The sequence below is a fragment of the Salvelinus alpinus genome, chromosome 23, assembly GCF_045679555.1.
Source record: "Salvelinus alpinus chromosome 23, SLU_Salpinus.1, whole genome shotgun sequence".
NCBI classification, from domain to species: domain Eukaryota; kingdom Metazoa; phylum Chordata; class Actinopteri; order Salmoniformes; family Salmonidae; genus Salvelinus; species Salvelinus alpinus.
The window spans coordinates 4,463,165-4,478,612 of record NC_092108.1 but is presented as its reverse complement, the minus strand read 5'-3'; the positions used below and the strand labels follow the sequence as shown (position 1 = coordinate 4,478,612).

Below are 15,448 nucleotides of genomic sequence, written 5' to 3'. Positions count from 1 at the left end.
AAATATAGGACAAAACACACATCACGACAAGAGAGACAACACAACACTACATAAAGAGAGACCTAAGACAACAACATAGCAAGGCAGCAACACATGACAACAGAGCATGGTAGTAACACAACATGGTAGCAGCACAACATGGTAGCAGTACAAAACATGGTACAAACATTATTGGGCACTGACAACAGCACAAAGGGCAAGAAGGTAGAGACAACAATACATGACGCAAAGCAGCCACAACAAGTGCGGCTGCACTTGAAGAAACTTTCAAAGTTCTTGAAATGTTCTGCACTGACTGACCTTCAAGTCGTAAAGTAATGATGGACTGCCCTTTCTCTTTGTTTATTTGAGCTGTTCTTGCCATGATATTGACTTGGTCTTTTACCAAATAGGGCTATCTTCTGTATACCACCCCTACCTTCTAACAACACAACTGATTGGCTCAAATGCATTAAGTAGGAAAGAAATTCCACAAATTAACTTTTAACAAGGCAAACCTGTTAATTGAAATGCATTCCAGGTTACTACCTCATGAAGCTGGTTGAGAGAATGCCAAGAGTGTGCAAAGCTGTCATCAAGGCAAAGGGTGGCTACTTTGAAGAATCTCATATTATGGCAAGAACAGCTCAATTAAGCAAAGAGAAACAGTCAATCATCAATACGGAACATTTCAAGAACTTTGAAAGTTTCTTCAAGTGCTTTCGCACTTGCTTGGGCCAAGAAACAAGAGCAATGGACATTAGACCAGTGGAAATCTGTTCTTTGGTCTGATGAGTCCAAATGTGAGATTTTTGGTTCCAACCACCGTGTCTTTGTGAGACGCAGAGTAGGTGAACGGATGATCTCCACATGTGTGGTTCCCACCGTGATGCATGGAGGAGGTGTGATGGTGTGGGGGTGCTTCATGGCTACCACAGCATTGTGCAGCGATACTCCATCCCATCTAGTTTGCGCTTAGTTGGATTATCAAATGTTTTTAAACAAGACAATGACCCAATACACACCCCCAGGCTGTGTAAGGGCTATTTGACCAAGAAGGAGAGTGATGGAGTACTGCATCAGATGACCTGGCTTCCACAATCACCCGATCTCAACCCAATTGAGATGGTTTGGGATGAGTTGGACCACAGAGTGAAGGAAAAGCATCAGCATATGTAGGAACTCGTTCAAGACGTTTGGAAAAGTATTCCAGGTGAAGCTGGTTGAGAGAATACCAAGAGTGTGCAAAGCTGTCATCAAGGCAAAGGGTGGCTACTTTGAAGAATCTCAAATATAAAATATATTTTTTATTTGTTTAACACTTTTTTGGTTACTACATGATTCCATATGTGTTATTTCATAGTGTTGATGTCTTCAGTATTATTCTACAATGTAGAAAATAGTAAAAAATAAAGAAATACCCTGGAATGAGTAGGTGTGTCCAAACGTTTGATTGGTACTGTATATATATATATATATATATATGTATATATGTATGTATGTATGTATTGCATACAGTATATACACACATGTGGAACTATGAGTAAATCAAGTAGAGGCACATCAGACGGTAATGTTTGGATGATGTCATTGTTTTTGTTGTTACAGTACTATCCAGGTTATTTTCATTCCGGAGTTCAAAGTTTTAAGTTCCAGTTCTTTTTGAGTTCCTGGTTGGTTAGCTGGTGCTACAGGGGCTCAACCCTGTTACAAACCCCCCCTACGAATCCCTACGAGAGTGGGAGGGGGGGTCTGAGGTACCCTGTATGGTCATGTGGACAAGAGAATAGGAGGGGAGGGAGGAGCAGGAGAGAGGAGGAGTAGGGATGAGTGGAGAAGAGGAGTAGGGAGGAGTGGAGAAGAGGAGTAGGGAGGAGTGGAGAAGAGGAGTAGGGAGGAGTGGAGAAGAGGAGTAGGGAGGAGTGGAGAAGAGGAGTAGGGAGGAGTGGAGAAGAGGAGGAGTAAGGAAGAGTGGAGGAGGATAGAGTGTGGACAGTTCCATCAGGAGAGAGGAGGGAGGAGAAGAGGAGAGAAGCAGGAGAGAGGAGAAGAGGAGAGAAGCAGGAGAGAGGAGAAGAGGAGAGAAGCAGGAGAGAGGAGGGAGGAGAAGAGGAGAGAAGCAGGAGAGAGGAGGGAGGAGAAGAGGAGAGAAGCAGGAGAGAGGAGGGAGGAGAGGGAGTAGAGGAGGACTAGGAAAGATGGGTCTGAGGTACTGGCAGGGTTTCACAGGAGAGACAGAGTGGAGCGAGTAAAGGGAGGAGGACAAGGGTACGGTGATGGTTCCTGTCATGATTCTGCTGGTCCAGTCTCGTCCAGGTCCAGACTAGAGGTGGTCCCTGTCCCAGTCTTACTGGTCCCAGTCACCATGGGGAAGGTGAACCTCCGCTCTGTGACGTCTCGCCAGCCTCGGTGGGAGGAGGGGACTGCCCAGCGGGATGGAGGGCGGCGGTTGGCTGGCCTTGCCGGACGCAGGAAACACGACTCCAGGGGTGGAGCCACCGGGGAGCGAGGGAGATCCTTCAGGAGAGGAGGAAGTAGATGAGAGAGAGAGAGAGAGAGAGACAAGATAGCTTCCTATATTCATAGGTTTTCATGATGATTATTTTAAGAATTAGAAAAAGACATGACCCAAGACAGAGGAAAATAAGTATTAACAAAAGTAAGTGTGATTAAAACAGGAAAGCAAATAATGACCACAGTATAGACCTAGCAGGAGGAAAGACCATGTGGAGGAACTACAGCGTGATGAAACAGGTGGAGGAACTACAGTGTGATGAAACAGGTGGAGGAACTACAGCGTGATGAAACAGGTGGAGGAACTACAGTGTGATGAAACAGGTGGAGGAACTACAGCGTGATGAAACAGGTGGAGGAACTACAGTGTGATGAAACAGGTGGAGGAACTACAGTGTGATGAAACAGGTGGAGGAACTACAGCGTGATGAAACAGGTGGAGGAACTACAGCGTGATGAAACAGGTGGGGGAACTACAGCGTGATGAAACAGGTGGAGGAACTACAGCGTGATGAAACAGGTGGAGGAACTACAGTGTGATGAAACAGGTGGAGGAACTACAGTGTGATGAAACAGGTGGAGGAACTACAGCGTGATGAAACAGGTGGAGGAACTACAGCGTGATGAAACAGGTGGAGGAACTACAGCGTGATGAAACAGGTGGAGGAACTACAGCGTGATGAAACAGGTGGAGGAACTACAGTGTGATGAAACAGGTGGAGGAACTACAGTGTGATGAAACAGGTGGAGGAACTACAGTGTGATGAAACAGGTGGAGGAACTACAGCGTGATGAAACAGGTGGAGGAGCAACAGAGTGATGAAACAGGTGGAGGAACTACAGTGTGGAGGAACTACAGTGTGATGAAACAGGTGGAGGAACTACAGTGTGAGGAAACAGGTGGAGGAACTACAGCGTGATGAAACAGATGGAGGAACTACAGTGTGATGAAACAGGTGGAGGAACTACAGCGTGATGAAACAGGTGGAGGAACTACAGTGTGATGAAACAGGTGGAGGAGTAACAGTGTGAGGAAACAGGTGGAGGAACTACAGTGTGGAGGAACTACAGAGTGATGAAACAGGTGGAGGAGCAACAGTGTGAGGAAACAGGTGGAGGAACTACAGAGTGATGAAACAGGTGGAGGAACTACAGTGTGATGAAACAGGTGGAGGAGCAACAGCGTGATGAAACAGGTGAAGGAGCAACAGAGTGATGAAACAGGTGGAGGAGCAACAGAGTGATGAAACAGGTGGGGGAACTACAGTGTGGAGGAACTACAGTGTGATGAAACAGGTGGAGGAACGACAGTGTGAGGAAACAGGTGGAGGAACTACAGTGTGATGAAACAGATGGAGGACCTACAGTGTGATGAAACAGGTGGAGGAACTACAGAGTGATGAAACAGGTGGAGGAGCAACAGAGTGATGAAACAGGTGGAGGAGCAACAGAGTGATGAAACAGGTGGAGGAGCAACAGAGTGATGAAACAGGTGGAGGAGCAACCGAGTGATGAAACAGGTGGGGGAACTACAGTGTGGAGGAACTACAGTGTGATGAAACAGGTGGAGGAACGACAGTGTGAGGAAACAGGTGGAGGAACTACAGTGTGATGAAACAGGTGGAGGAGCAACAGAGTGATGAAACAGGTGGAGGAGCAACAGAGTGATGAAACAGGTGGAGGAGCAACAGCGTGATGAAACAGGTGGAGGAACTACAGCGTGATGAAACAGGTGGAGGAGCAACAGCGTGATGAAACAGGTGGAGGAGCAACAGAGTGATGAAACAGGTGGAGGAGCAACAGAGTGATGAAACAGGTGGAGGAGCAACAGCGTGATGAAACAGGTGGAGGAGCAACAGCGTGATGAAACAGGTGGAGGAGCAACAGCGTGATGAAACAGGTGGAGGAGCAACAGCGTGATGAAACAGGTGGAGGAGCAAGTTAGTCAGCATGAATGATGATGATCACACAGCCACTCCACTGCTGTGGTTTAAAATGTGTTCCCAATTCCCTCGGTTCTACGTATCATATGAATGATGAGGGAAATCTAAACCACATCTAGCTCTGCTATAAATACACACGTGAGGGGGTGGCACCAGAACACCAAGATGGAGGAAGTGTTTCTGCCTCCACAGATAATTTTTTTTATATTTATTTGAATCTGATGTTACGAAGGCCTATTTTCTAGCCTACTTTTAGAAGCGTTAACCAAATCAATACATCAATGAACCAGTCAATCAATCAACAGGTAAGTCCTACCCAGGTAATGACAGTACATAACATTAAATGATACCATGGAAGCGTATTAGAGGTCGACCACTACAATGTTGCTTTCGGTTTCATCACATCCACTCAGCATGCAGCCACGTTTTAGCAGTAACTTCCTGTTAATTTTTTTTTTTTTATAAAAAAATGTTTTACAACCTCTAACCTCACGGCCCGGGGTCACAGGGTCACGGTTTAGCAGTAACTTCCTGTTTTACAACCTCTAACCTCACGGCCCGGGGTCACAGGGTCACGGTTTAGCAGTAACTTCCTGTTTTACAACCTCTAACCTCACGGCCCGGGGTCACAGGGTCACGGTTTAGCAGTAACTTCCTGTTTTACAACCTCTAACCTCACGGCCCGGGGTCACAGGGTCACGGTTTAGCAGTAACTTCCTGTTTTACAACCTCTAACCTCACGGCCCAGGGTCACAGGGTCACGGTTTAGCAGTAATGACCCACTGGAACATTCTATTAAATTTGAGACGCGAGCAGACGACGTCACACGCAGGTTCATTTGTCCTCGTTAACGAAGCTTAGAAAGGTTGTTATTTTGAGAGAGAGAGAGAGAGAGAGAGAGAGAGAGAGAGAGAGAGAGAGAGAGACGGAGAGAGAGAGACGGAGAGAGAGAGACGGAGAGAGAGAGACGGAGAGAGAGACGGAGAGAGAAAGAGAAAAAGAGAGAAAGAGAAAGAGAAAAAGAGAGAAAGAGAAAGAGATGGTGAGATAATTGTGAACGAGGAGAAAGAGAAAGCATACTGTGGTAACAGTATGTTTTGTGAACAGCAGCAGCACACAGACAGAGCAGTCGGAAGACCTATCAGAAATACAACGGTGTCACGGTGTTAGATAAGACACCTTGGGTCATACTGTCCTTGTGCTTGTCTCCACCTCCCCCTCCAGGTGTCGCCCCTGTTCACAATTATCCCCTGGGTATTTATACCTGTGTTCTCTGTTTGTTTGTTGCCAGTTCGTCTTGTTCGTTCAAGCCCACCAGCGTTTTTCCTGTCAGCTCCTATCGTTTCCCAGCCTCTTTCCTCGTCCTCCTGGTTTTGAACTTTGCCTGACCCTGAGTACGCCTGCCTTCCTGTACCTTTGCCTTACCCTGGATTTCTCGACCCCTGCCTGCCTTGACCTGTCTTTGCCTGCCCGGTTGCTACAATAAACATTGTTACTTCGAACAGTCTGCATCTGGGTCTTACCTTGATTCCTGATACATACGGGACCAGTCAGAAGACCTATCAGAAATACAACGGCGTTAGATAGACACCTTGGGTCATACGGGACCAGTCAGAAGACCTATCAGAAATACAACGGTGTTAGATAGACACCTTGGGTCATACGGGACCAGTCAGAAGACCTATCAGAAATACAACGGTGTTAGATAGACACCTTGGGTCATACGGGACCAGTCAGAAGACCTATCAGAAATACAACGGCGTTAGATAGACACCTTGGGTCATACGGGACCAGTCAGAAGACCTATCAGAAATACAACGGTGTTAGATAGACACCTTGGGTCATACGGGACCAGTCAGAAGACCTATCAGAAATACAACGGTGTTAGATAGACACCTTGGGTCATACGGGACCAGTCAGAAGACCTATCAGAAATACAACGGTGTTAGATAGACACCTTGGGTCATACGGGACCAGTCAGAAGACCTATCAGAAATACAACGGTGTTAGATAGACACCTTGGGTCATACGGGACCAGTCAGAAGACCTATCAGAAATACAACGGTGTTAGATAGACACCTTGGGTCATACGGGACCAGTCAGAAGACCTATCAGAAATACAACGGTGTTAGATAGACACCTTGGGTCATACGGGACCAGTCAGAAGACCTATCAGAAATACAACGGTGTTAGATAGACACCTTGGGTCATACGGGACCAGTCAGAAGACCTATCAGAAATACAACGGTGTTAGATAGACACCTTGGGTCATACGGGACCAGTCAGAAGACCTATCAGAAATACAACGGTGTTAGATAGACACCTTGGGTCATACGGGACCAGTCAGAAGACCTATCAGAAATACAACGGTGTTAGATAGACACCTTGGGTCATACGGGACCAGTCAGAAGACCTATCAGAAATACAACGGTGTTAGATAGACACCTTGGGTCATACAGGACCAGTCAGAACAACAACTGTTGTGAGTCATCTTTCTCTGTTTTCGTTTTAGTCGACCACCTAAACTCCCCCCTTTAGATTAAAAAAAAAAAAACATTTCTTTAAAAAGTTGTTTTTAAATTAGTTTATTTTAGTTCAGATATGGTAACTAGCAGTCCACTATTAACATAACTGAAAACTGGGGCTAACTTTATTTCACACAAGTGGTTCTTCTGGCCTCTAAAATGTTTAAGGCCAGACGTATGGACAGAAAACCGAGAACTCTTTGGGTCAGTCGACAGTTGATTTGTGATCTTCTTAAAAATAAATATGAATGAATACATAGAGATATTAAATACCACATTAAATACCATGCAGGCATCTACACAGACAGATGTTATGATGATGATAATCTAGAGATGATAGAAAACTCACATCTGTTTAGTCGAGGTGCTGGCTAGCGTAGTGGAACACTTCAAAATATAAAAGGAGAGCCACACGCTCTCAGATACAAAAATATTTATGTCCAACGTTTCGACAGACGAGCCGTCTTCATCAGGGTATAATGATAAACACTGCGAGATGACTCATTTATATAGTGTCAAAAGACACACATAGGTGTCTGTAATCATGGCTGGGTGTGGCCTGATATCATTGGTTAATTCTCATATATTAAAATAGCATACAAAAAAACATAAATGGATAGTGTACGATCATAGATACAATTTGGCTACATGAGCCTACAAAACATTTACAATGGCAAAATCACAATAATCACAAGAATGGCTTCAGATCAAAGTTGAGACCGAAGGGAGTACGGGTCTTTAAGTTAAAGATCCAGGCAGCCTCTCGTTTTAACAATAAATTGTCGAGGTCACCCCCTCTTCTAGGGAGGGTGACATGTTCGATGCTGATATAACGTAGGGACGAAATCGAGTGGTTTGATTCCAAAAAGTGAGCGGCAAATGGGTAAGTCGAGTTTTTGCACCTAATGGAGCTACGATGCTCCGAGATAAGTACTTTTAATTCACGCTTTGTTTTACCCACATGATTTTTACCACAAGGACAAGTTATAAGATAAATAACTGCCTTAGTGGAGCACGTAATAACACCTTTGATTGGGATCTGTTTCCCTGTTTGTGGGTGTTTGAAGGATCTACATGTATAAAGTGCCATTGCATTGAGCGCAGCCATTACACTTGTAGTTTCCATCCAGTGGAGGCGCAAATAGAGGTTGTTCAGGAATATCTTGGGGTGGTAAATCAGAGTTTACCAATTGATCTCTGAGATTTCTGCCCCACGAAAACACGACCAAGGCAGGGTCTGAAAACACATTACCGAGACTGTCGTCAGATTTTAGAATGGGCCACTGTTTGTGAACGATTCCTTTAATTTGTTCAGAGCACTTTCAATAACGGGTAGTTAGAACGCAAGAATGCTGTTTTTTGCGAAACTGACCTTGAAAGTGAACATGTCTCGATTTGTTTAGGATTTTCTCAATGGCAGTTTGTCATTATACCCTGATGAAGACAGCTTGTCTGTCGAAACGTTGGACATAAATATTTTTGCATTTTGAGCTCCTAGAGTGTGCGGCTCTCCTTAATTTTTTGTTTTGTAGGCTTAATTTTTATTACGATAATAATAATCACCCAGCTACAACACCACCGACATTGTTGACCTGTGAGGCATGCTGTGATTGGCTGATGGGGGCTGGGGGGGGGGGGGGGGTGAGGTGAGGTGAGGAGGGGTCCATGGTGACCCTGTGACCCTGGCGGTGAGGTTAGAGGTTGTAGAAACAGGAAGTAAACCGGAACTTACGTCACGCAGGGACAAGCAGGGTTAGAGCCCCTCCAGCGAGCGGTTAGTAAGACAGGGTGGTTCTACAACCAGCAGAGGGTATAGACAGAATGGAGGAGATACAGATGGAGGATCTTTATTTGATCACTCTTTTGTTGATGACAATTTTCCTGCACCGCAAACTTGTAGTGTATTCAAGGCCTAAAAAGGCTTCAAAAGTTTGTAATTTCCCACTTGACATTTTCAGACTTGATTTGCCCGAACATAAACTGTATCAACCCCTACAAAAATGTACATCAATTATACTCCACGTAATAATTCACATGTCCTGTTGCTGCAGGATTATTATCCTGCTATAGCAAACTGGCTCAAATTAAGATCCTACATCTGTAGATGGAGGGAGGAAGAGAGAGAGAAAGAGAAAGAAAACCCAGAGATGAGAAGGAGAGAGGGGAGGGAAGAGGGGGACTCATTAGATATACTGTATGAAGAATGAGAGACTGAAGAGAAAGAGAGAAGAGAGGAGAGAGAGGAGAGAGACAAAGTTAGATATACTGTATGAAGAATGAGAGACAGAAGAGAAAGAGAGAAGAGAGGAGAGAGAGGAGAGAGACAAAGTTAGATATACGTATCCAACAGAGAGAGGAGAGAGAAAGAGATTAAAGAAAGGAGAAGAGAGACACAGGGACTCAGGATAAAGCTGGGGGGGGGATCAACAGAAAAGGTCAGTAATCTCACAGCCGCCAATAGACACGCTGCAATAAGTCTGTATCCTACATACAGGCTGCAGTAAATCACTACTGTAACCCCTTCAAACATGGGAAAATAACAAAAAGGGACCTCATCACCAATTCAGAGGATTTATCCGTTATTAATATTTCCCATAGTGCTCCTATACTTTCATCTTGCGTGCTTCACAACCCATGTTCAACGTTAAGAGAGGACACGGTTGAGGTAATACACTAAAAGCTATGTAATCTTCTCAAGAGCACACTACAACCAACATACTGTAACCAGTATACAGCCCACTACCCTAGTCCTCTGCTACCCTAGTCCTCTGCTACCCTAGTCCTCTGCTACCCTAGTCCTCTACTACCCAGTCTAACAACCCTACTACCCTAGTCCCATTACTACCCAGTCTAACAACCACACTACCCTAGTCCATTACTACCCAGTCTAACAACCCTACTACCCTAGTCCATTACAACCCAGTCAAACAACCACACTACCCTAGTCCATTACAACCCAGTCTAACAACCACACTACCCAGTCTAACAACCACACTACCCTAGTCCATTACCCAGTCTAACAACCACACTACCCTAGTCCATTACTACCCAGTCTAATAACCCTACTACCCTAGTCCATTACAACCCAGTCTAACAACCACACTACCCAGTCTAACAACCACACTACCCTAGTCCCATTACTACCCAGTCTAACAACCACACTACCCTAGTCCTCTGCTACCCTAGTCCTCTGCTACCCTAGTCCTCTGCTACCCTAGTCCTCTGCTACCCTAGTCCTCTGCTACCCTAGTCCTATTGTTGGACCTCTCATCTCCGTTGGTCTCCGCTGTTCTCCGCTGTTCTCCGTGTCTTTTTCTCCGCTGGACATCTGTTGGCAGATTGGATTGTGTGGAACGGGAGTTTATTGCAGATTGTGAGTTGGAACCAGACGTTACAGTACCCCCCCCCCCCCCCTCCACGGGCAGCTCTTAACGGCCTAGAAAGCTGAGCAGGGGGCCTCCCACGGGGACGTGGAGCTGGGCGGTCAAGATGGCCGCGGTGCGCCACTGGAGGATGGACAGGGCTGTAACTCACAGGCTTGAGAAGGGACACATGGAAGGATGAGGAGATCCGGTAATGGCGGGGCAACTGGAGACGGTAGGTGACAGGATTGATGCGGTGTGTTATTTTGAATGGACCAATGAACAGGGGACTGAACTTTTTTGCAGGGGTCACGAAGCCGGATGTCCCAGGTAGAGAGCCACACACGTTGCCCAGGGTGGAAGAGTGGAGTAGGTCGGTGATGTTTCTGAGAGAGGGAAGCTTGATGTAGGTGTCGATGTGCGGTCTCCCAAACCTGCTCACTCTGTCCAAACCACTCATCCATGGCAGGCACAGTTCTGGGCTCTGTCTCCCATGGGAACACAGGCAGAAGTTTCGTCTGCCCGTTGGTTTGGGGATGGTATCTGGAAGATAGGCTGATGGAAACCCCCAGTCGGTCGCAGAAGGCTCGCCACACCCTGGAGATGAACAGGGGTCCCCGATCCGAAACGATGTCTTCCGGGAATCCCATACAGACGAAACACCTGTTGGAAACATGCACTCAGCCATTTCCATGGCATTAGGTCGATGCGGAAGGGGGATGAGTCAGCACATCTTGGAGAACCGGTCCACTACAACTAAAATAGTAGTGAAGCCAAAAGAGTCTGGCAGATCCGTGAGGAAATCCATGGCGATGTGGGACCATGGTCTGTGTGGTGTAGGTAAAGGCTCGAGCTTACCGGTAGGTAGTTGGCGAGGGCTCTTTGCCCAAGCACAGACGTGACAGGAAAGGGGGCCTCCCACGGGGACGTGGAGCTGGACAGGAAAGAACATAATCTCGGACGCTGTTAGGGATGACCACCAGACCTTGCGTGTCAGTAGCTCCGTGGTCCGGGTGATTCTGGGATGGCCAGAACTCAGCGAGGTATGGCACCACTGCATTTGTTGGGGTCTGACGGACGCCGGAACGTAGGTATTGCCTGCAGGGGTGTCGGGTCTCTTGGACGGCTGATTGGATTTCCCACTGTATGGGTCCCACGACACAAGATGGAGGCAGGATGGGCTCTGGAGCTGGGTTAGAGGAAGGGCTCGGGAGCTGGGTTAGAGGAAGGGCAGCCAAATAGACGGGATAAGGAATCAGCCTCCACATTTTTTCTTGCCAGGCAGATAGGTGACAGTGAAGTTGAATCGGGTGAAGAAGAGTGCCCAGGAAGCCTGTCTGGTGTTGAGCCTCTTACCACTTCTTAAGTACTCCAAATTGCGGTGGTCGGTAAGGACAAGGAATGGGTGATGAGCTCCCTTTAACCAGTGGCGCCACTCTTCGATAGCCAGCTTAATGGCGAGCAGCTCTCGGTTCCCGACATCATAGTTCCTCTCAGCGGGTGACAGTTTCTTGGAAAATAAGCCCCATGGGAATAATTTTGGAGGTGTCCCTACCCGCTGAGAGAGAACCGCTCCTACGCCGACCTCAGATGCATCAACCTCCAGAACCAAAGGAAGGGTAGGAACTGGCTGCCTAAGGATGGGTGCAGAGGTGAAGAGGCGTTTCAAGGTCTCAAATGCAGTAAGGGCGGTGTCAGTCCTTTGGAGGGTATGGGTTTTTTGACTGGTGAGAGCTGAGAGAGAAGCGGTTGTGCTGCTGCAGTTTTGGGTGAACCGGCGGTAGTAGTTGGAAAAGCCTAGGAAACGCTGTAGTTCCTGTACGGTGGTAGGTTTGGGCCAGTTAAGCATGGCTGTGACTTTGCTTTCGTCTATGTTGACCCCTCCTGGTGTCAACACAAAACCTAGGAAGGCTACCGTAGTAACGTGATAGGCGCTCTTCTCAGCCTTGACATAAAGATGGTGGTCCTGTAGTCGTTTGAGGACCTGTTGCACATTCTGTACGTGTTCTGCAATGGAGTGAGAGTAGATCAAGATATCGTCAATGTACACGATGAGGAACTGGTTGGTCCTGGAAAACTTCATTCATGAAGGACTGGAAGACTGCAGGAGCATTGGTAAGACCGTAGGGCATAACCAGGTATTCGTAGTGGCCCCTAGCAGTGATGAACTTTGTCTCCCACTTCGGATACGGACCAGGTTGTATTCACTACGTAGGTTCAGTTTAGAGTAGATGGTAGCCTGTCCAACCTGTTCTAGTGCGGCCGGAATCAGAGGAAGAGGAATGCGATTCTTGATAGTAAGGTCATTGAGGGGTCGGTAATCTATGCAGGGACGGAGACTACCATCCCTTTTTTCACAAAAAATGAACTGGGATAAAGCCGGAGACGTGGATGGACAGATGAATCCCATGTCGAGGGCCTCTTCTGTATAGGTGTCCATAGCCTCATTCTCTGGGATGGACAAGGGGTAGATCCGACCATTAGGGGGTGATACCCCAGGAAGGAGGTTGATCACGCAGTCCTCCGGGCGATGAGTGGGCAGAATGGACGCCATTTTCTTGCTGAAGACACTCAGGAACTGGGCATATACAGGCGGGATGTAGGTTGGAATGGCAGACCCCAATCCTTCTATAGAGGTGGCTCAACAGGGTAGACTGAAGCAGTTCTTAAAACAGACGGGAGACAATGACAGCAGTTCCCCTTGCCGCCAGGAGGTGGCAGGGTCATGAAGGCTTAGCCAGGGGATGACCGAGGATGAGGGGTTCTTTAGGCGAAGACAACAACATTAACTGAATGACATCATAGTGAAGGAGGCCAATCTGAAGGGTGATACTTTCGGTCATGCAAGTCACAAGACCAGTTCCGAGAGATTGTCCGTCCAGCGCATTAATCCTAAGGGTGAGGATTAACAGGGATTAGTTTGACTCTTAACTGTTGTGCCAATTGTTCGTCAATTAAATTACCTGCGGCCCCCGAGTCCACTAGTCTCTCCACAAACTGAGTGATCCTATTAGCAGAAAGAAGAGCCAGGATACCAAACTGCCTTTTGGTAATATTCACTAGTAGGTTGCCAATGGATTTGGATCCAGATGTATTGGTTTAGGTCCGTTAAATCTCCTCTGCAGGCCAGTTCGGTCTGTAACTCCCAATTTAGACCTCTCCGGTAGACTGTAAGGAGAGCTGGTTCACTCCATCCACTGCCAGCAGCCGTGGTGCAGAACTCAAGGGCATACTCAGTGTTGGAGCGACGTCCATGTCGCAGCTCACTTAACAGGTCCCCGGTGTGACGACCTGAAGCTGAATGGTCGAACACCTCCTTGAAGGAGGGCGTGGACACGTGATTCAGAGGACAGATCAGAACTTTGAGCGGCCCACAGGGCTGTGACCCAATCCAGAGCTTTGCCTGTGAGTAGGGAGATGACGAAGTCCACCCTGTCTTTGTCAGAGGTGAAGTCAGCGGGGTGATGGTCTATGTACAGGTTACATTGCATGAGAAATCCTTGACATTTCCCAGGGGAGCCGTGGTATTTATTAGGCATGGATATGGGGGGAGATGAACGAGGGGATGCTGTGGCACCTGATATCGGTGAAGCAGGAATGGACTGGCGAAGGAGGTTGCAGAGTTCATTGATTCGTTCCTCCTGTCGGGGTTAGACGTAGCTGCAGCTCCGCTGAATCCATCTGTCGTTTTTGGTGAGGTATTCTGTTCTGGCTATCTGGTATTCTGTTTATGGGTGGCAGGTACCCTAGTGGTTAGAGCGTTGGACTAGTAACCAAAAGGTTGCAAGATCGAATCCCTGAGCTGACAAGGTAAAAATAGGTTGTTATTCCCCTGAACAAAGCAGTTAACCCACTGTTCCTAGGCCGTCATTGAAAATAAGAATTTGTTCTTAACTGACTTGCCTAGTTAAATAAAAGTAAAAATGAACACGATGGGAGACAGAGAGCAGGTTTCAAGTGCAGCAAGTGTTTATTTGTAAAGGACCGCAGGGGCAGGCAGAAGGTCATACACACGGGGTCCAAAAAGGCAGCAGTACAGGCAGGGAAAAGGCTAGTAACATAGTCCAGGAGAACAGGCAATAGGTTGATAACAGGAAATCCGATAGGCTAAAGTACAGACAGGGAATAGGTAAAATGCGTCGTTAGTGAGGCAGGCAAAAACTATCATACACGGTAGGATTAAATTACGGAAAAAAAACAGAGCTCCGAATAGAAGTGTGTCACAAAACAAACAATACCTCACAATGATGGGGTGCAAAGAACTTAACTAAATAGTGTGTGATAATGACATACAGGTAGGTGTGTGAACAGGTGATCAGAATTCAGGTGATTGGGATCTGGAGAGTTAGCTGCGTTCAGGGGATCTAGGTGTTTGAGATTATGAGTTGGAAGCAGACGTTACAGGTTGTTTTTGTTTACACACCCGTCTTCATACCACACGCACCCTTCAATTGGAATACAGCTTATTGCAGGTCCTCTAAGGTGGATGACTGGGTTCTTTCTGGTCAGTTGGGAGCGAATACAGCTTATTGCAGGTCCTCTAAGGTGGATGACTGGGTTCTTTCTGGTCAGTTGGGAGGGAATACAGCTTATTGCAGGTCCTCTAAGGTGGATGACTGGGTTCTTTCTGGTCAGTTGGGAGCGAATACAGCTTATTGCAGGTCCTCTAAGGTGGATGACTGGGTTCTTTCTGGTCAGTTGGGAGCGAATACAGCTTATTGCAGGTCCTCTAAGGTGGATGACTGGGTTCTTTCTGGTCAGTTGGGAGCGAATACAGCTTATTGCAGGTCCTCTAAGGTGGATGACTGGGTTCTTTCTGGTCAGTTGTTTCTATGACGTGTCCCCAGAGTTGCTCGTCATTATTCTAGTAGGAGGTATTATTGGTTGGGTTACCCCTGTGCTGTGACTGGTGTTCACATGTAGCCTGTTGGCCTATCTGACCAACTGGATCCACTCTAGTCTCTACTGGCTATCTGGCCAACAGGCTACACTCTAGTCTCTACTGGTTATCTTGCCAACAGGCTACACTCTAGTCTCCACTGGCTATCTGGCCAACAGGCTACACTCTAGTCTCCACTGGCTATCTGGCCAACAGGCTACACTCTAGTCTCCACTGGCTATCTGG

At 47.1% G+C, this 15,448-nt stretch overlaps 1 protein-coding gene across 1 annotated transcript in view; it reads right to left on the bottom strand.

Annotated features, from left to right (window-relative positions):
• Positions 1 to 1,419: 1,419 nt before the first annotated feature.
• LOC139550095 (microtubule cross-linking factor 1-like) overlaps positions 1,420 to 15,448 on the bottom strand; it is a 205,335-nt gene continuing 191,306 nt past the window's right edge. Inside the window, 1 exon segment of the mRNA XM_071360725.1 lies at positions 1,420 to 2,496. Coding sequence (XP_071216826.1) covers positions 2,266 to 2,496 — 231 coding nt within the window. The 3' untranslated portion in view covers positions 1,420 to 2,265.